This window comes from Platichthys flesus, chromosome 15 (assembly GCF_949316205.1).
Source record: "Platichthys flesus chromosome 15, fPlaFle2.1, whole genome shotgun sequence".
Lineage (NCBI taxonomy): Eukaryota > Metazoa > Chordata > Actinopteri > Pleuronectiformes > Pleuronectidae > Platichthys > Platichthys flesus.
The window spans coordinates 15,089,318-15,110,628 of NC_084959.1; the positions used below are offsets into that span (position 1 = coordinate 15,089,318).

General features: G+C 41.9%; 1 protein-coding gene across 2 annotated transcripts in view; it reads right to left on the reverse strand.

Annotated features, from left to right (window-relative positions):
* LOC133970208 (seizure protein 6 homolog) overlaps nucleotides 1-12,646 on the reverse strand; it is an 83,819-nt gene extending 71,173 nt beyond the window's left edge. For both annotated transcript variants that reach the window (XM_062407088.1, XM_062407087.1), the window contains exon 1: nucleotides 12,248-12,646. In XM_062407088.1, the coding sequence (XP_062263072.1) occupies nucleotides 12,248-12,332 (85 nt within the window). In that variant the 5' untranslated portion in view covers nucleotides 12,333-12,646. The remainder of the gene's footprint in view (nucleotides 1-12,247) is intronic.
* Between the last annotated feature and the right edge of the window lie 8,665 nt (nucleotides 12,647-21,311).

The following is a 21,311-nucleotide window of genomic DNA, read 5'->3' on the forward strand; positions in this document are numbered from 1 at the left end:
CAGATCACCGGTCTATCACTGGCCTTGATTGAGAAATGTGCTTTCCCTGCTGCACCGAAGACACCAACCCAAGGCTAACCTGAAAACAAGAGAGTGCCTGCTCCAACATAGCCAAATAAATGTGGGTAGTGCAAGATGAATTTGTTATTTCGCAAAGCAGCTGAGTCACCACATCCCACATTGACTTCCACCATTCATACTGGATCATGACCAATGTAACACAATCATTTCACTATGTTGTGTATCCAGACCTGCTCATTGACGGACATCAGATTCCCTGTGGATTTAAAGAAAAACAACCCTTCATGCTACAACAGTACAACAGAGTGGTGAACACCATGATCTGAGGATTAAAGCCCCGCTGAGCTGAGAAATCAAGACAGGATTAGTAAATGGACGTAATAATCTGCTTATGACAATGGTCAGACTGGATCACTATTCCTGGTGAGAAGACATCTAGGTGTGTTTCTACAACGGTTGTTGGTTTGATGATACTGTTTGACCACGGAAGTACTGGCAATTACCATAAAGAACTTCTTATTACAATGAAACTTCTTTGGACTGCTTCTCGAACTGGTGATTTTTTTACTCTTAATGTGTTGCTTGTGAAATTATTACTTATTTTGGCCAAAATTGATTTAAATAACCGTATTTGGAGGACAGTAAATTGGCAAATTTGACATTGATGGTTGACTCTCTTTCATTCCAGTGATGTTCACATTTCAATGTTTTATACATGAGGGAATCACAGGAGTTAGTGCTACAAATGGCATTACAAAGAAAGTCATTTGGCCTCCTGAGCCTCTCAGTTTGCCACGGACAAACTGTATCAAAGGCCTTGTCCGAAGATCCGCAGAGCTCATCCTCTACTGTCAGAATTCCTTTTCTCTGTTTGCCTTTTATAATTCACTCATAATCCCATAAAGTACACAGAGCCAGGCTTCACACAGTGAATATGTGCTCCTCCCCGATGCTGCCGAGCTACATTTCAAACCTCCAGGTTAAATGAGGCGTTTGATAAGGTTTTTAGAATATTATGTAATGGTTATGGCATATTCACACTAGAATAAGTAAAAAAACGACAGACTGTAGATGTGACTCTACAGCAATACTACAGCATGAAATGTAAAATAAGTTCAGTTTATTTTCCTGGGGTTTGACCTTTCACTAATGTCATGGCATTAAACCCTTTATTCGGTTAAAGGAAGAAAGAGAGTAATTACATATATCACCGGAGTGCAATGCTTGAGTAATAACCAATTAATTGAAATACATCATGCTCTGTGGATACATGGGCCTACAGGCTTCAGCACATCAGCCCCAGAACAACAAGAAGGCAACCAAGAGGAAAAGTTTAACAATATGCACACACATTACCGAGGAAAATGTAACAGTCTCACGTGTAAAATGATGGATAAAAAGCAAAACCATAAGCAGTTTCATGGAAGAGATGAACATTTTACCGTCGGCAAGTGATACTCCCCCTGTACGAATGCATCAGTTCAAAAATGTAAGAATGCAACATGAAAACCTAAACCAAAAGTAGGATTCTCTCATGCTAGGACATCCGAGGTATTCCTGATATTTACAACACAATTAAGGATCTTCAACTAAACCACAGCGCTACTCAGACAACGAACAAAATAGGTGAAAAATGAAAGATCCTCCCAGTCAATTGCTTAGTGTCTCTGCTTTATAGCAGGTTGGATGACTCATTGAAAAAACACTTTTGGTAGAAGGCCTCTTCACTCTCAGCAAGGTCCTTAAAGGACAATCATATTGATGGGTTACTCCAGAGATGAGCACACTGAGATTATGACAAGAGTGTCCATGGGCAGATGTAGGTGGCTCTTACTTAAACACAGTGATGTTCTGCATCCGAATGCTGACATCAGCATGGAAACATTCTCACAAAAAGAAACGCTAACACAATGATGTTCAGCACCTTGGTTGAGGGGTTAGCGTGTGAATATTTTGTAACTACAATGGCAGTCGATAGCCTAAGAGAGATCATACCTCTGCTGAGGCCATATGAAACCACACCTAATTTGACTAATTTGATCTGCTTTTTGTTTTCTTAGTTGCATTCATTTTCACACAGAATTATCAGATCCCTTTCATCAGTTTTTTTCCCATCAAGATGCATGAGTTACTCTCAGAGAAATCAATGAAAATGTTCTTGCAATGTCGATAAAAAAAAAAAGAATCCTCCATCTTCCCCATGATCCCGATCATCATTCCTTTACCCTTCCCCAAATTTTAGTTTTAGTGTTTTTTGCAGATTCTTCTAACTAACAAACAAGTAGGGAACTAGAAGTAGAGGAAAACATCCTTGGCAGAGCTAATTAGTTCAATCACAAGCCGAGGCTGATGGGAATGTCCTTCTTTTGCAGATATTTGCTTGAAATACAAATTGTTGGACAAATGCTGACCTGGTGATTTTAAAGGCTGTGGATAAGGTTACTGATTTCTGTTCCGAGTTTAATGGTAAACGATCGTAAAGCTGTCACTCAAAACCACAACATTCCACTGGAGGAGGAGAATTGGGATTGGCATATTTATTAGATATTTTTGAGTAAATAAGGAGAAAATAAGCTATAATGAGTTGGGGGAGGAGCGTCACAAAATTCCGAAGGTTTCATTAGTGAGACCTGAAATTGAAATCCATCCACCAACTGATATGTAAAGAACAGGTAACACAACCAGATATTAAGCGATACAGTCATGTTATTTTGCAGTAAACGGTATTATCAGCTTCACAAAGCTTTACCTCCATCAATAGGAAGCCTTGCATCACTTCTTTTGTCACACGCGATCTAAATGTCAGGCCCAGCCTTCACCGCTAAGAGTTACAGTACGGCAATCAATGGCGCGGTCTCACAGAGCCCTGCTAAGTAGTCCATTCATACGGGTGAGTATCCCACTGCTTCGACAGATGGAAACGGCCACAATGAGCCAGCTCCCCATGCAAGAGGGAAGCGGGGGGGGGGGGGCGGAGGGTCTACCTTGTAACTGACAGACAATTGCCCGACCACCCGGCAGGCGCTTGGACCGACAACGTTCGATATTATGAAGATGGCGGTCGATGTTAGAACCTGAAAATTATAGACAAGGTCCTCTGGGACATTGCCTGGACGAGTCTCACTACAGAGGCCCGCTGTCACATGGCAGCTGTCCTCTCTGCGTCTGTATTGTCTGGACTGAAGACATGAGCTGGGACAAAATGCTCAGGAATGGATGTGATGTTCATTTGAACCCAGCAAAAAACAATCTCTTTTCTATCAGTTTTAATCCATACTAACACACCTTAAAATGCATAACGCTGGGGATGCGTGTGCCGGTGTAAACAGGAAGGCATGCGAATCCCGCTGGACACGGGAATTATCAGTTGCTCAAACAATAGCTTGTCTTCTTTGTGTGTAAACAGTGGTATCATTGTAGTTGCAGAATTTAACTGCAAAACAGCGATAGCAGAGACAACAGGGTCAGCAACACCTGGGCGGCCGTGGCTGAGGGGTAGAGTGGTCGTTCTTCAACCTAGAAGGTCGGCTGTTCGATCTTCAGTCTTCTTCATTTGCATGCCGAAGTGTCCTTGGGCAAGACACTGAACTCCTAAATGGCCCCTCATAGATGCCGAATGCACTAATTATACGTCGCTTCGGATAAAATGTCCGCCAAATGACATGTAGGCCATGCCGCATTTCTACAGGGGCTTGCTTGTAGTGTTCCTATGGAAGGGAGTCATGTGACAGGATCCTGCCGAATCAGCAAAGGCTACCTCATGACCAAAAACACCCAATCAGGACGTGGATGTGAGTCTCTACATCATTGTTACTTTCTGCCCGTCCAGACTTCAACCCCAGCCCCGACGTTGCGTACACTACTACACTAAAGTAGCCGTGTGGATATATCCTTGACTTCAGTGATGTTACTTCCACTGCACTGTTTTGGGTGATGTTATAATAAGTATTGTTTAAAACCATTCATCATTGGGAATAGAAATGAAGTAATCTTGTGAGAGCACACGAGGAGTGAAAAGCCGACACACTCCAGCTACAAACGCAATAACTCCCCCCCCCCCCCGCGTCTTTCACACTTTCTCCTCTCGTGTTTGTCTTTGGCCATTTTCAATTACTCGCGGAGGTACTATCCCCTTCCTTGATCTATCCACAACATTGTTATCTTTCTGTGCTACTTATAATATGTTTACTCATCCTGATGAATTCAATTACATCTTTTCGGAGGAAATTACTGCGGGGGTGGCTCAGCCTGCCAGAGGTCAGAACTAACCGTGAATACTAAAAACTGCCCCCCTCCTTCCCCAACACATTACACAGCCTATTACCTGCTTCTTTCCACACAGCATGCTCTGACCTAACATAAGCCTTTCCACTGGCACAGATGTAATGCTTTCTGGATGGGATCTGGCGTGAAGAAGAGGGGGAAGAGAGCTAGAGCTGTCGCCGGGCCTAATTGTTTCAGAGCGCCATCCCAACTGCAGCCCCCAAAACACGCCAGTGCTGATTAGGGAGGTGTGCTCACAGCCAGGCAGAGCGTGAAAGGTGCGGGAAGGAGGCTCGGCCTGGGGGAGCCCCACCATGCCAACTGTTTTTTTTCTGTTTTTTTTCTGTGTGCGACTGGTCGATCGATAAGGTGCAGGGCCAAAGGCAAAGCAGGTGGAAAGTAAGCCGGTGACGTGCAGCCTTGAAAAAGTGGCAGGCATAGCTTCATTTAGGGTTTTGCTGGAGGGGTAGTCCTCACTCAGAATAAATTGCAACCACCGCCAACTAACCAGGACCAGTTTCCGAGTCCATTGCCCTCCCTGCTGGATGCCGGACCACAATTCTCTGCTTTGAAAAGGAGAGCGGCACAAGCAGAGAAAATTTCCCTCATCCGCCAGACGATGTATGTTGTCAATTTCATCCCAAACGTGTGACTTTAAATCTCCGAAGAGATTGCTGTGTTGAGAAAACACAGGAACCTCTCACGCAGTTGTTTAAACGGAAGAACCCATTTCAGGTCTATCCAGACTGTCAAACTGATTAAACAAACAGAGTGGGAAATGGGAAATCAAGAAAAAAAAAACTCTCCTCTCGGCATTGGACTGCTTTATTCTAACAGGTAGTCCTACAGCATGGACTATTTTTAATAGTCAGAACAAAACAAAAATTTGCGATAGAATATAGACCAAATGGAGAATAGCATATCAAGATGCACCCTTTTTGTCATCTCTGTGTTCACACGTATCTCTAGGTGTAGGGATTATAAAGAGACACTTGAACAGTAGCTCATATTATCATGGTTCTGATTTAATAGCTTAATTGCTAAATGGCAGCGTATCCAGCACGGTCAATATTAATTACAGTGGTGATCGTGAGTGTGATGTCAGTGTTGGTGTAACTTTAACGTTCAAGCTAATTATACCTATAGACTTCATATTTATGAGTTGAGCAAATGGCAGGAAAGACATATTGAACATAGGTCTGGCTCAATAATAATATGATATAGTTATATAAATACATGTTATGTATATATACATACAGTCACATGCACATACACGTCTACTGTATATACACAAGCGTGTTTTGTTCAAAGAGCTGCAGCAGAATCTCAAGGTGAACATTATTGCAACAGCTGTCTGTTGTGTTGAGTGTGAGTCAGTGTATGCTATTGTTGTGTCCGTCATACTGGTGACTCTGAGCAGTGTATATTAATCTGCCTGGTGGATAGAAGCTGTTACGTTGTTCCGAAAACGAATTCAAATAAAAACATTTTCTCTCTGAATGGCCTGATTTTGAAAGATGAAGCCACCACATAGAATGAATATGGGGAATATGAGTCTAATCGCTTCACAGTACTTAAACTTAGATTTAAACCGAGTACAGTCAGATTAAGTGACGAAACAAAGATTTATTTCCTAAATAGAGTAAAACCAGCTGTTTGTGAACGCATCCGTGCAAAACACTGATGAAATCCATAAAGATCCTCACAGAAATACTACTTTTTTCCCCTCTGACAAAAATAAAGCCTCGCACTTTTGAAAAGCGGAGGAAAATATATGAGGCGACGACTCAAATTAGGATGCATAGAACAGTCTCACGGAGCGAGAGAAGCATTTGCACATGAAGAGTTGGAAATGAGTCGCATTCAGCCAAGCTGTGAGCTCCACCTAGGAGGCAGTGAAAGAGACCGAGACAGGCACAGAGCGGGGCTGAGGCAGGCAGGCGCCAAGCCTTGAAGAGGGCCACTCTGGCATAATGACTCTCATTTACCATTGACAGGCCTTGGGAAAGTTAAACTAATTATGACAGCACACAGATGCTGAATAGCCCTTGATGGAGTTAATCACTGGCAATCTAACAAACAGGTGTTGAATGATTTCTGTTACCTCCCCTAGAATTAGAGGAAGTTCAGGGTTTTTTTTCAAGCGCGCCATGATCCCGGGAGATTTCATTTTTGCGAAACACGAGCGACACTTCCAGCTCGGGGGAAACAGAAAGCCGGTGCTGTGACCTCTAATTATAGCGAGACAAACGGAGAGATTCACAATTGGGTTAGATGAGCACACGCAAAGTGCTGGTTCGGAACATGAAATGAGCTCCATTCCGCTGTGGTGAAAACAGGTGTCAATACAAAAGCGGGGAAACGTTCCTCCCTCCTTTCTGTGGGTTCATTATCTCGAACACTCTCAGTGGAGTCGATTCCAATATCATCCTCTTCCCGTATTAATCTGGAATCAAGACCAACGCTTCGTGGCAAAGTGTATTTCAGTTCGTCTTGACTTTGTCGTTTGAAGGTGGAGTGATTTATTCTGTTAACATTTGAACTCGACACCAAATCAAATACTCCTTTGCCGCGAAATTCATGGCTGTGAATTACTATGGCGGCAAACGCGGCATCCAAAACACTACGGTGTATGCATCATGGGTCACAAGTGAAGCCATTCAATTTTGGTCTGGATCCAGGATTTTTTTTATATGGCAGGAAAAGAGAATTTTTTAACTTTTTCCCTGTTTTTATGAAAAATATATTTACGGAACAGATATTTTTGAATGTGTGAAATTTGCAGTTTGTTTTAAGAACTAGAGGAATGTTGGAATTATGCAATTTTATTTTGTATGGTATTTGCATCAAGAATATTCTAAAGTGATATCCAACTCATCCTGCTTTACTGTTCTGTTTCTTCAACATGTTCTACTACTACCCGTATTACTACTACTACTACTACTACTACTACTACAATATATAACCCATACTGTTTGCGAATATTATAGGGTTTCCCACACCCAACTTCTCTGATCTCAACTGTAAGGCCATCACTCGCACCACAACCTCAACAGCACATGAAATCATTCACTCACCCAACTGCCACTTAAGAGACGTTCTCACGATTACAAACTAATGTCTGTAGCCCGTCAAGCAGAACAAATCATCTTTCTTCATGGTTGATTGATGCAATCCAAAATGCAATATGTTGTGTTAAGTTTTGTCAAATATTATAATGATGTCTTGTGCAAAATGAGTCATTAATCTTCTGAACTTAACCAACACACTTTCAGGATTTTGCAGTTTGCCACTGTTGTCTCCCGTCTGTTTCTCTCCTCTCAGTGTGTGTGTGTGAGACCAGTGCCCCCCCCCCCCAGCTCTGGAGCCTTCCCACCTCCTGGTCCATTCACCTGCTTGCATTCATCCCATCATCCTGTTCTCCACAGTATAAAGACCCCGACTGGGTCCGAAAACCACTCACAAACCACTACATTGTGAGTTAGCCATTTTGTAGCGCTGTCCTTATTTTTAGTGACATTTTTTATACTTTATATAGTGCACTTATTGTTTCCCTAGATGCATCCTGAAGAAATAGTGTATAACCAGTATACCATCATGCATTGTGTCGCGGTGGACAGGAGAGAGGGAACAGGGAACAGTCAGAGAGGGAACAGGGAACAGTCAGACCTGTCGTACAAAAGTAAATACAAGCAAAGCAGCACATCACAGCCAGACTGAGACAGACATGTTGATTTCTTATTTAAAGATGGTAATGCATACCTCACAATATCATTGTATATGCCAAATAAACATTTGAAATTGACTGTGGGAATTCCCTCCAACCAACGTTGTTGTTATCACAATCTTGGACAATGACGTGCACCAAGCAGTAGTTCCCCAAAGCATTTTTTCTTCAGCCCCTACACAATATCATCGTTGGATCTGCCACATTGGTATTTGTGCCATGACAAACTGGAATTCCCAACATGTTTTGTTGAAGATGAATCCCAGTTTCCCTGAGCTCCAGATCCACCCACTCTGTTGTTCTGGTTTCTCCCTGGTTCAGTCCCAATCCCTGGGGTTGTGGAGACATGGCCTCCTCACCTGCCTGACCCTGATCTGTCCTGTTCAGCTAATTTAGATTCCACTCCTGTAACTCCTTGGATTGAAATTGTGTGAATAAACACAACTGGCTTTTTGGAAGTGCTACATCTGACTCTGCGTGTTTGGTCCTAAATCCAAATCAGAGACTTGAAGCTCTGTAGGATTCATAAACTTTCCGAACTCCCAGATCATTACACAGCAATGTTGCCAGAAGATAATGCTTGGGCATAAAGATAATAGGCCTCGCTGAATGTCGTTAACTTGTGTAAAACTTCAAGTACTTCTCTCACTCGGCCAAGAAATGGACGCACGATTAGCTATTAAGTATCTGTCATGTTTTTATTACACAATTTGAAAACATCTAGAAAATTGATGCCGTTTTTTTGGGAATGAATGAGTCATAGCTGTAAAAGATTAATATATTTTTAAGTGAATGTACTCAAGTTTCAGTACACCCACCTTGACTGAGTCTGACGATTTCCACAGTGTTGGTTCCTCCGGTATTTCTGACACAGAATCGTATGTGACAGGGTCCTGTGAAAGTAACGCTCAAAGCAGGGTATAAATTTGATTGATAGCACTTGTGACGACTTGAAGCTGTTGCCTTTAGGTTGCCTGTGCAAGTTAACGTTCACAGAAAGTTTTGTCACTCAGAGATCTGCAGTGAGATAATTAAATGCCTGTGGCGTTCTCACACGGCGCTAATGACTTGTTACAATTTGGAAAATCACGTCTTCGAAACGTAGTCGCTGGGAATCTCTATTAAACATGCAACACATATCTCCACAACAAATACATTAATGTTCTAATGAAATGAATGCTGATTTCATTCATATTAAAATATAATTAATATGTTTTATTTTATTTACCCATTTCTGAGGATGATGAAATGTCGATATAAGGAAAGCGCAGACTCAGAACCACTGAGTGCCTTTGACATTTCTACACAACATCCGGGTCAGGGACAAACGAAATAAAAGTGCCTCATGAAAAGCCAGATTTAGGGGTTGTGCGTTTTATTTCTCTTGTTGTTGTTTTCTGCAGTGGAAGTCGAAGGGCGGTGAGGTTTTGATCAAACTTTTAACGATCTTTCCCTCTCTCTCCCCAAATGACCTCCTCTTTCTAATGTGAATGAAAAATGCAACAAAGGCTCGACCAACGCATTAGCATAACAACATTATCCATTATAAACTTATACTTTGTGCCGATAGTCTTAAATACTGTATTTCTTGCACAGTCTTTTCCTTAATGAATCTTTAATCCATCCACATTTTCCCCGACTCTGAAAAGGCATGAAAACATAGAAGCCAATAAAATCGAATAATAATTCACAAAACAAAGAAGAAAATTACAACAGCAATGTTGTAATGTTTTCCCATTTAATATCTACAGAGGATTCAGCGAGTGAGATTTTAATAAAACAATCCTGCGTACTGGTATTGTAAAAAAAAAAAAAAAAATCTTCAGAGATGCTGATAACTTCTGTCGTGCGGCACATAGGAAAATACATAATCAGCTTTTAGAAATGAGTGTTTTATGAGTCACAATCGATGTGCTGTTAAATCTCAATTGTGAAAATCCCCAGTAACAAAAGCAGTCTGATCTTGCACCGCAAATAGCAAGTGTAAGGAACAACGCAACATGAATGCAAAATAAAACCCCCGACGGTTGAAGGAACAATCAGTTGCTTGTACCTTTGATGACCCTCTCTGAAGCTTTAATTATAAGGAAAACGATTAACTGAAAAGGACGATTTTTCTCTTTTCGCACAATGAATTGCTCGGTGCACATGGGGAACTAATGGCACGGTTCTCAAAGTTCTTTGCAAAACGTCTGTGTCCCTGTGCTCACGACTGTGAGCTCCAGTCGATGTGTGTTTGTGTTCCCACTTTAGGAGAATCACACTGAAGCAAATTCACCGGCTGTGCCACAAGTGAGACCTCTTGTAAACCTAAACTTCCCTATCTCTCACTCATGTATATTAAACTGATTATGGCAACACATCAAAACCAACAGAATTCAAATGTTAAATGTCCCACCTTGGAGGATTACAAGCAGATGAAGGCTTCTTGGCCAAGCATCAGCGGAGAATTCACTAATGGGGCCTGTTTAATTAGATCTTTCTGAAAAAGAAAAAAGTGCACGGTGCACTTGGTCCTCTCCCTGGAGTTTTGAGCCGTGACTGAACCATGCAGGTGTTTTTATTTTGATATGTGCAACAAATAATCCTACTCCATAAGCACTACTTCATAGTTCACTGCTGCTTGAGTGTGTGTAAACTTAAAGAAGTTAATTAAACATTTAAAGAATGTAAAATGTCTCCTGCGGGAGTTAGGCTATACAACAAATAATTGGATTTGCACTTTGAGGTTGTGAAACTCTGCTGAAGGAACGCAGCACCTCTCTTTTACCATGGAATTCAATCAGCAGGGGCTATGTTGATAGTGTGAGATAATTTTTTCCGGCAGATTTTGGATGCAGCTGAGATGAATCCTAATGACACGCACTGCCGCAGCAGGACAAAGTCATTTTCATAGTTATTGTGTTGTTTAGAAATCACTCGGTTCTCATAGATGGGTTCATTTTCAATCCACAAACGGAAAGCTTTCACAAAAGGCTTCATCAAAAGAAGACGTAGAGAGGCATTTATTCCACCTCATGCAAAAGGAATGGGATATAATAAAGTATGTTACTCATGGTCAAATCAAGTGTGTGAATAAAAACTGTCAAACGTGCAAATTGTAATTGTTTCTATATATTTAACACTTAATGCTGATTATTTAAATGTTAGTATTTACTACATATGAATATAAAAGTCCTTACTTATGTCCAGCATAGTGGACAAACTGTATCTGCCTTCACTACCTCCGGGTGTGACTCATGTCTACGTCCACTATCTTAACAGAATGAGATTTACTGTACATCCTCAATAACTGTAAGTTAACTTTGCCGACAAGTCGAATCATAGAGAAAGCGTAGTTATAGTGATGATGAAGAGAGGGCAGACGCACAATAGAGAAATAATTAGGACAAGGCCACTGTGCACGGATCCGTGGCCGCTTCCCACAAGCACTCAACTGTGTCAAACAGCTTGGTCAATAATCTTCAGCAATTCCCGAGGATTAGAGTCTTATTACCGAGCACCGTCTGTCACACAGACCTCGGTGCCCAAACAAGTCATCCTCCCTGAGTGTTTACTCTGCGGGTCGCAGCAGATAAATAAGAATGTCACAGGGGGATCCGACCACATTAGGTTGAATATGGATTAACAAAAAAACGATGTAGCTTGGATATCTTATTATTAGTTCACCCGAGGATTTTTCTTCAAGCTGCATCTGTGTTCAAATGTGTGTTTGTGAGCGTGTGTCTGTGTGTACGTGCACTCGGGGCAGCTCTGACGAGGTGCTGTAAGTTCTGACCATTATGTAACTGACTGTTAAACACATTTTACCCTGTGGCAAAATATTGGGATCTATAACTTCTAATTAGCCATATACTCTGTGTGCAGTGTGGAGCCACATGGACGAACGATTTTCAGTTAGCCCCTGCGTACTTCTGATTTAATATCTGAGAAGAAGAAAAAAGTGGTATTTCATAATGTGTGTGTGTGTAAGGAGGAATTATTTGTGGCATGCAACTTTTGCTTTTTTGGCAGTATTGTGACTTCTCTTTTACACCTTGCTTATTATAATATTTCACACATCAAATTGACTTTCGATTTGCAAGCATTTCTTTTTTTTGTTAACACAACCACAAACACTGAGTCGTGAAGCTGCTGTCATTTCCCCAAACTGAGCTGTGTAGCTTCGCCTTCCACAGTTTGAAAGAAGGAACAGTCCCCACACAAAGTACCTCCGTGCAAACCCCAAGTTCCTACCTTGCCCGTGCGTGTTGCCCGCGGCGGCAGCAAGAACCAAAACCGCGAGCAGGGTCTTGAATTGACAGTCCTGTCGCCCACACATGTCTACGAAAGTCGAGGTCGCTCCTCGCGTGTGCAGCCGCACACCGCGTCTTTGTGTTAGAAAAAAACTGAAATACTTCCAGGGCTTGAAAAGAATAAACAATACGGCGGAGGGAGGGGGGGTCAAAAATAAGCAATGCGAGGGTAGTACGGGCTGTATGATAGAAAGAGAGCCGCGCTGGTTGCCGGTGCACTTCCTCCACGACAGGCGGAGTGGAAAGAGTCGAGGGTAATCAAGTGAAATGCGGAGGTCTCTTTGTAATGTGGCCGCTCAGTACAGCGGATTCCTGGCGGTGAGAGCTGGCGGCACATGGAGAGGAGAGAGAGCAGCCGAGACTTCAGCACCGCGGACAGCTCCTAGCGTCAGCGCAGGGAACAGCCCCCTTCGAGTTAGTGAATGGAGGGAAAAACCTTTATTTAAAAAAAATACAGACATCTGATTATCAGCAAGCATGCTTTTTAACTGTTTCCATCCACAGTCCAGTCATTATAATGGTCAGATATACAGAAAATGTGGATATATTCAGGAAATTACTGAATCTTGTGCTGCTAATTCATTACACAATAAACCAACAGACAGTTTTTTCTCCTCCAAGCCCTTTTTTTTTTTTAAATGTAATTTTTTTATAAAGGACAAAATATGGAACATACAGGATGCAACAGAAATTCACAAACTCACCACCAACACAAATGTTTACACGGATAACAGAGTAATAGGAAGAACTGTTCAAAGTTGAATCAAAACAATTTGAGGGGGGTATTTAAAATAAAGAAAATAAAAAATAGACGATTGTCTCCACCCATTTGTGGGTCTATTTGCGCTAACACCGCCATGATTGTATTCCTTGGTTTTATTGGCATCATTGTCCTCCCAGTCTTTCCCTGGCCTCAGAGGACACAATGGTGAGTGAGGAGTCTATCACATGCAATAAAGCACAGTAATCCATCAGAGGCTTTGAGATATTGTCGGTGGGAGGCAAACATGTTTTCAATATCAACATAAAAAGACAGAACGGCAGATTGAACGATTTGTCTTCTGTACAGAAATCCAATGTTTGTTCTTCAGAGTGAGCGTGATTAAAATATTTTTTATATATGCGTGTTTGCGTCCGTTCCACCATTACCTTGCGTGACCTTTATTTACCGACCCTAATTCCATGCAGGGCTGCAGCTGATTCAAATTTTTGTGGGTTATTTTTTTAAATCACATTCCCAGTCTACATGACGAGGCTTGAGGTGCTGGAAATAATCATGAGATGAGTCGCTCGGGGTCTTAGGTCAAGTCTTTTGTCTAAGCTCATTTTATGTTGCAGGGCTGTATCTCTCTGCCAGCGACAATCTGTAATGGCTGTGCAGTGCTCGAAGGACAATTGAAATGAAGAAAGGTGGATAAAGGTTAAAGCAAAACCAGTAAAAGATAGTATCTAGTGACATGACAAGAAAGTTACAAACAATGACACACATTCAAAGGAATACCGGATTATAGTCGCCTGTGTCGGCAGAAAGCCAGCACTTGAACAAGCTTCAAGGGGCCTCTGCTGTGACCTCTGACCTCCTTGCAGAGTCTAAATAAGTGAAAAGGTGATTTCTCCTGAAAAATCTATATTACATCATTGCTCTTGTAACAGGAGTTAATCAGTCCAAGGTAAATTATCGAAGAGTCTCTTAGCCAGCAAACTCGTCTCCACAGAGTGCCGTGCTTTTCATTAATTAACAATCTCATCCTCCAGTCTGACAGAAGTGATTATTCAGAAATAACTCGTCAGATAATTTTGTATAAACATCCTCGCCCCTTATGACATTGGAATAATCGAAAAAGTATGAGTAGATAGCATCTACCCTGCTAATCATTACACCCCTTTTCTTATCTGGGTCATATTACTGTGTTATATCAAAGTTGGCTTGATATAGCCAGTTAACTAATTGCTATGTGCCCACATTCATCCACTTAGTAATTTCAACAAGTGATGCACCGACTGTAAAATTCCCAAATGGTCCACAGTCTACAGAGAGATTTCTTTGCTGCTGTGTTGCACTTGTGTCACCTGCATGGAGGACGACACATCAGGTTGACGGGCGCCCACAGACACGTCTGATTTTGCAAGGCAGAGCAAACAAAAAAACAAACTGCATCAAAACAAAAGTAATTAGAGGATGAGAATAGAGATGGGGGATGTGAGACACGTTGACTACACTGCAATAGTATATGTAAGCACATGCTATTTCAAAAGCAGGACCACTCGTTCCAAAAATAAAGTAGTGGCAGCAGTGGAAATGTGCACCTGAGTTCTGCACATGCAGTACTAAACCATAAGCCTTGTGGGATTTGTTATCATCAGTCCATGGATGAATTTCTCACTTTTCTCTAGCACCTCAGGGCCTGAAACTTTCTGACTGAGAATAAGTTTCAGGAATTATCATTGTAAACACACACACACACGCACACACACACACTCCTTTATTGTCTCTGTTTTCTTTCCTCTTTTTCACGTAAACTGTTTTACCGATTCGATTTGACTTTGTCTCACTTTGCCTCCCTCTGTCTCCTCTATTGATGCATTCTTAATTTATCTCTGTTTCCCTCCTGCCCCCCTCACATCCCCCGAGCATGGGACACTCTCCTTGCATCACTCCCGTGCTCCCTCCGGCCTGACGCTGAAAAAAAAAATGAAAAAAAAGGGATTTAATAGTGCAACTTTCCCTTTAGTGGAGCTCAGCGGAGCCATAAAGCAGCCCTGAGGTCTAGTTGGCAGCCAGATGGTTGCAGCCGAGCTTTCATTCTGCTAATGGGTAGGGGGGCTGAGCAGTTAATGAAAATCAGACTCTTGAAATGAAATGACCAATGTCCCAAGGTAATGAGGCACACATCAGTGGCGAGGCCGTACAAGCATTAAGGTAATCTTATATGGCAGTATTATGTAAAACATCTTATGATGACTGCTCATTAGATGGCTAAGGACTGCCAGATTATTACGTGGCGTGTGCCGGCGAACAAACACACTCCTACTGACTCACAGCGCCATCTGATATTTAGATTGACTGGCTCGGCTAAGTGCTTCATCCGAGCAAAGGCTGTGTGCCAAATGCTATCAATGAGTCCCTGCCCACGCAGGCATTATAACCCTACAAATTACAGTCCACATTACAGTCACAGACAACAACAGTATCACAGTTACAGGACTCACAAATGCATGCGGGGCTAATCAACGTGCATTACATCGGCAGTGCACAGCCGTGACCCCTTTCAGCCAACAGTTCCAATTAGAGGACTGTCCTGAAATCCGTTCACCGCTCCCTGTTATTTACCGCTGTTTGTCTTGCATCAGACTGTGTGCCGCTGCGACTCCAGCTGTTTGATGGGAGGAAAATGGGAGAGAACTGGGGACCATTTCCTCATGTGTTGCAACACAATCCTTGGCTGACCGTTCCTCTTTGTTGATTTTTAGGTTTTAAGGGGATTCTTTGGTTTAAAACTTTCTTTAAGGAGTTTTTTTCCTTTAACGGCAAATTTGCATCATTACCACAGCAGTGCGACAAACAGTTTAAATCATCAAATTGTAGTAATCACTCTGAGAAGTCTGATCATAGGGAACACAACAGCAAGAGCTATTGTGCATTTTGTCCGCTGAGGATTGTGAATCTCTAAAAGCATCGATTCCCTCCCAGAGCTTCTTCCTTTGGTGCGATTGCTAGAACCTGTATTTAAAAAAAGAATAGTATTAGTAACACAATACAGATTTTTCACAATACGTGAAATTACAGTTTCTTTGTATTTTCACGTGTGTGGCAGTTGGCATTGGATTTTCTCAGCATCAATATTGTGTAATTACACAACGGTGAATGTTATTTGAAGCTGTGTCAGGAAAAAAGAAACCTTTTGTCGGTACGTTCTTTTATTTCCTTTAGAATACAGGTTCTTACAAAAATGCATAGACGGTGCTTTTTCTATAGAATGTAATCCTTTATTTTCAATGCCTAAACATTATATATACTCACATCCAAGCTAAATCATAGCCTTTGCAAATTCAAGGACCCAGTTTCCCTATAAACATAAATTTTCATCTTAATCGACCATGCTATGCATTCATAGTTCAGTGCAGCTTGTGGTTTTGTATTGAACTCCCCCTCGGGGACCACCTCCACCCCCTTTTTTTGTTTTGCACTTCCTCCTGCTGGAGCCCAGTTAATTGCGAGCTCCTCATTAACATTGGAAAAGAGCTCCCTCTGAGCAAGTCATCTGTGCCGTCGACAGTTTTCCAAAGCTTTCTGTACAAATCCATTTTCAGAAGGAGAAAAGGAAGGATGGGGGTGGGGGGTTTCATCAAGCTCCACCTGACCTCTGACTCAAAATTATGAATTTCACAAACTGCACCATGGATTTGAAACAGTCGGGTACAGTAGCATGGGGAGGAAACGGTTCTCTCAGCTGCGCCCGTTTTCCTGGTTTCCACAGGAAACTACACGTCTGTAGCCTGTTCGTGCTCACTCTGCCCTGAACGCAGTTCCAACGGTGGGAATAGAGTGGATCTGACCCCAAAGACTGAGCATCATCTGTTAACCCCCCAGATCATTGACTCTATCTGACAGCCAGGCAGGAGCATCGTCTGCCCAGTCATGCGGGGGCCCTGCCAATAGATTCCGTGGACTATGGTAATGAGCCTGAAAGGATTCCCAAGCTCAGCGCTGTCACTTTGATGACTCCAAAATTAACACTGGACTGGAAATTCTCAACACCTGCTGTAATAACATTCATGATAGACGTAATATGTCTTCGGTAATGCAGGTACAAGAGAATTAATGTAACCTCTCTTGTCAAACGTGATCATAATCACGGTGGCACGGAGGTGGCGCGATAAATGTATTGAAAGGGTGAAGTGAGAAATTATGAGAAACCCGGCAGAGACGAGCAGTTTCCTGCAGGGTCTCTGCTTGTAGAGCTTTGATAACACTTTTTAAAATACACGTGGGCAATATTGATGTATACATCAGTTTGTTTGTATGGATGTGTATGTATATATTTATGTGTTTATGTTTTTCTTCCAACATTTTATCTGGCCTGGTTTGGGATGTTTTCATATTATATCACATTATGTTTTCAGGTTCCATCCGTCCGTCCGTCTGTCTGATCCATAACTGTGCAAGCAATATTTCAAAAACTGTTTTTCAAAGTTGGCACAAACATTCAATTGGACTCAAGGATTCACTGATTTGATTTTGGTAGCCAAAGTTCACGGTGGCCTTACAAAGTATGTTTATGATTTGCTCGGATGGGACTAGCTGGAGGGAACGTCTTCCAATGTGGTACAAGCCTTCAGTTGGAATCAAAGATGGCTGGATTGTGTAGGTCAAAGGTCACTGTGACCTCTCGAAACAAACGTTTTGCCTCAGGAAAAACCTCAACTGAATTATTTCAGATTTTGCCCACATGTTCATTAGGACTCACTGATTAATTATTATTATGTTTTTGATCAGTTGTCCATAGGCCTTCAAGATGAACAGATGTACGATCTTAGAGGTTAAAGGTTTAAAGGTCACTGGGACTTTATATTAATCAGGAAAAACATTTATGTAGATGATTGAAACTCCAATGTTGTGCAGAGACATACAACCGCAGTATTTCAAGTTTTTTTTCTTCACTCTCCCATGTTGAACATTTGTAGTGAATTTGTCTTTTGTGAGAAAATGCAACTAATCATAAATAAGTTGTATGTACAGAATAGGGCTGGGCCAGATGGGCCTCGACATATTAACCTCAAACATGCATTTGCACAGTAACACATGCTCAAAGACAAACAGCACCTACACACCTTGCATGGCAGGGACACACATGAGCCTTGATTCAAATCTCAAAAAGGAGCATTCTCTCTGCCACTGTAACACAAACCTTTCAAGGGACGTGTGACATGTCGTCCCGTCCTTTTACACGCACATCTCTGTTCAGCGTCTCTCCTCCTCCTCCTCCTCCTCCTCCTCCTCCTCCTCCTCCTCCTCCTCCTCCTCTCACTCCGCACCCCTCCCTCTCCTTGACCTTCTCTTTTCATTAGTCAGAGTGTGTCTCATGCCTCTGAGCATGCTGATAGTGCACCGCTCCAAGGCCGCATTTATCAAGATGATAAAGCACTCGCAGACAACAGCCAAGTATCTCAAGGCTAGTGGCCGCGGTACCTGACAAGTGACAACAAGTCACACAAACAGCCCCACCGCCCTTCCTCCAATCCCCAGCCCCCTCCAAGCGGGCGTCGCCCATATACCATGCCTGGTTGGTCACAGGTTGCCGCCTAATGTCACACGAGCCACTAATGAGAAGTTAAGTGAGGATAAAGGCGGGTGGCTGCACAAGACAACAGATCTGCCCCCCACTTACACATTTACACGCTTTCCCGACACACACACACACACACACTCATGGCACACAGATGTCCGTTGGGCTGCGTGTGTGTTTTGGTTTAGTGACATCCTGTTAAACCATGCAGGCCCTGAGTCACAGAAATGAAAGCCTCTGCCACTTCGGCTTCACCTTTCATCTTCGCCACCCGCCCGCCTCACCTTCTTCAATTCACCGGCTGTTTTCCACTTTCAGCCATAAAAGCCCCGTCTGCCAGAAGAGAGAGAATGAGAGGGAGAGAGAGGGAGGGAGGGCCGGTGTCTCCAGCCAGCAATCATTGTTCAGCTCTCTCGAACTTGACAGCTTCGATGATGGGAAAGTTGTGTCATTCTCGGCAAAAGGGTATTAGCAATTTCTCTAATGGAAGGTGGTGGGTGAATTTTGACAATCAGGTTTTTGTCTCTCCTTTCTTGTACCCATTACATTTCATTTGGATTTCATTATTATATTAAGACAACTATTCAATTAAAACACAATTTTTTCATTAATATATATATATATATATATATATATATATATATATATATATATATATATATATATGTTTTTCATGGGAAGTCTTTGTTACTGAAAAGGCTCCAAAGGCAGTTTTTCTTTATTGCAACAGACTTAATTTATTTTGTTCCTTCCAGCCAAACTGTGTTTCTCCCTCCCTTTTCTCTCCTCTGCTCTCTCTTGCTCGTTCTGTCTTACACACACACGATCACGCGCACAGACAGACACACAAACACACATTATACACATGTTTATGTCAAAATATTAATAAACAATGACAAGTTGACTATCTGTGACACTGCAAACCAGTAGTGGCAATACTGCTACAATAGATCTTTGACACGCAGAACATATTTAGTTTTTTTATATATAAAAAAAAACAATTGTGAAACTCAGACTTGAAAACATTTCAAGATACAGCAGGATTTAAAGGATTATAGTGCAACTATCTACATTAACTATATGTAAAAGGTAACTGCTGGAGATTGTACTCATTGACAAATGATTTGGAGTGAGATGATTCATCTCCCCCAGTATCTTCTTGTAGTGGAGCAGGATGGTGTGATGATGGTTGTACAGATGTAATACAGCGAGTATCTGAAATGTTTCTGAAGAACTAAATGTCAGGGAGGATGGGCAGTCATTCTGTTACATGTTCTCATTCCCCAGAAGATGACGGTTCATCTTGAAAAAGTTTAGCTGTTTGACTTACACATAATTGTGTTATTATTATTATTGATCATGAACGCATTCTGAAACTGACACACTATTTAAAAGGGACATTTTAAGTTGCTTTCTCTTGACGGATTCATTTTTAGCAAAGGTCTGTTCAAGGTAATGAAAGGTTCTTGTATCGCAGACTGTTCAGTATATTGTTAACAGCTCTAGACCAGAGCTCTATGGTTAAAGCCAAATGCTAAATAACAGTCACTACAAATGTTTTTTATATTTCAAACACCCCGCAAACACAGTGACTAAATTCATGTTTGCACTGCTGCTCCAATACACACACATGCTCTATCATAGCTTTTTTCTTTCCTCACCAGGTTGTGTCTCTATTCCAGATCCCATCCCTCTCATTCTCCAGATGCTTAACTCTCACCTTTGTCTGTTCTACTGCATGTGAGGTGTCAGCAGAGGCTACAGCATCTCTCACAAACACATCCAAAGCAATAGCTCAGGGTCGGTGACCACTGTCGGGTTGTCTCTTCAGTTTTAAGCTTCAATAAAGGTAAGTATTTCAGATTTATCCTCGGTAGCGCTCTATTCTTCACAGCTCTGACCCTTACAGTTAGTTTCCTCTGTGACATCTCAGCAGAAAGTATTTCATATGGCACTGTGGTTTGGGATTGACATAGGCAACAGGATTCACGATTTCCTGTACTGTGTTGAGGACTTGGATTCTTCATTAGACTGTAACAGTAGACAGGACCATGATCCAGATCCTTCTTTATGTATCTACATCTTTTTTTTTTTTTCTTGACCTCCCTTTTTAAAAACGGTTGATCCCCATAATGCCATCTGGCTCCTTTCTTGTACTGTAATCATTACTTTGCCATGATGGTAAGATTCCGAACGTGACTTTGTAAATTATTGAATAAATTAAGGTTTTAAATTTGAAATTCTGAAACTGTGTGGATTGTAAATACTTGTTTCATCTGGCTTGTTCTCTTTTGAAATTGAGAGGAACTCCATTGACAATAATGTAAAGGATTGTGGATGGATGCTAGCAGCCGTTATTGGTGTTTTTGAAAAGGAAAGCAAAACAGCATAGATAAGTAAAAATAACGTTATGGAAAGAAAAAGAAAAGATGTTATTCTATTCAGAGTTATGCTCATGGTGCCGGGCTGAGGCCATGACCTGGTGCGGATTGACTTTGACCTCTCTGATCGGCTTCAGCTGCAGAGACATGAGAGCGGTTTGGCCAGGAAAAGCGTTTTACAGCAGAGAGGAGCAGATATCGATGTTTGCTATTACCTGCTTTCGGAATGTTCTAAAAAAGAGCAGCTTGCTTTCCTCTCTATTGTTTCTTATAATCAGTTATAATCAGTTGCCGAGGTTGAGGCACAGCAGAAGCGATTTAGTGATTTTTGCTCAAG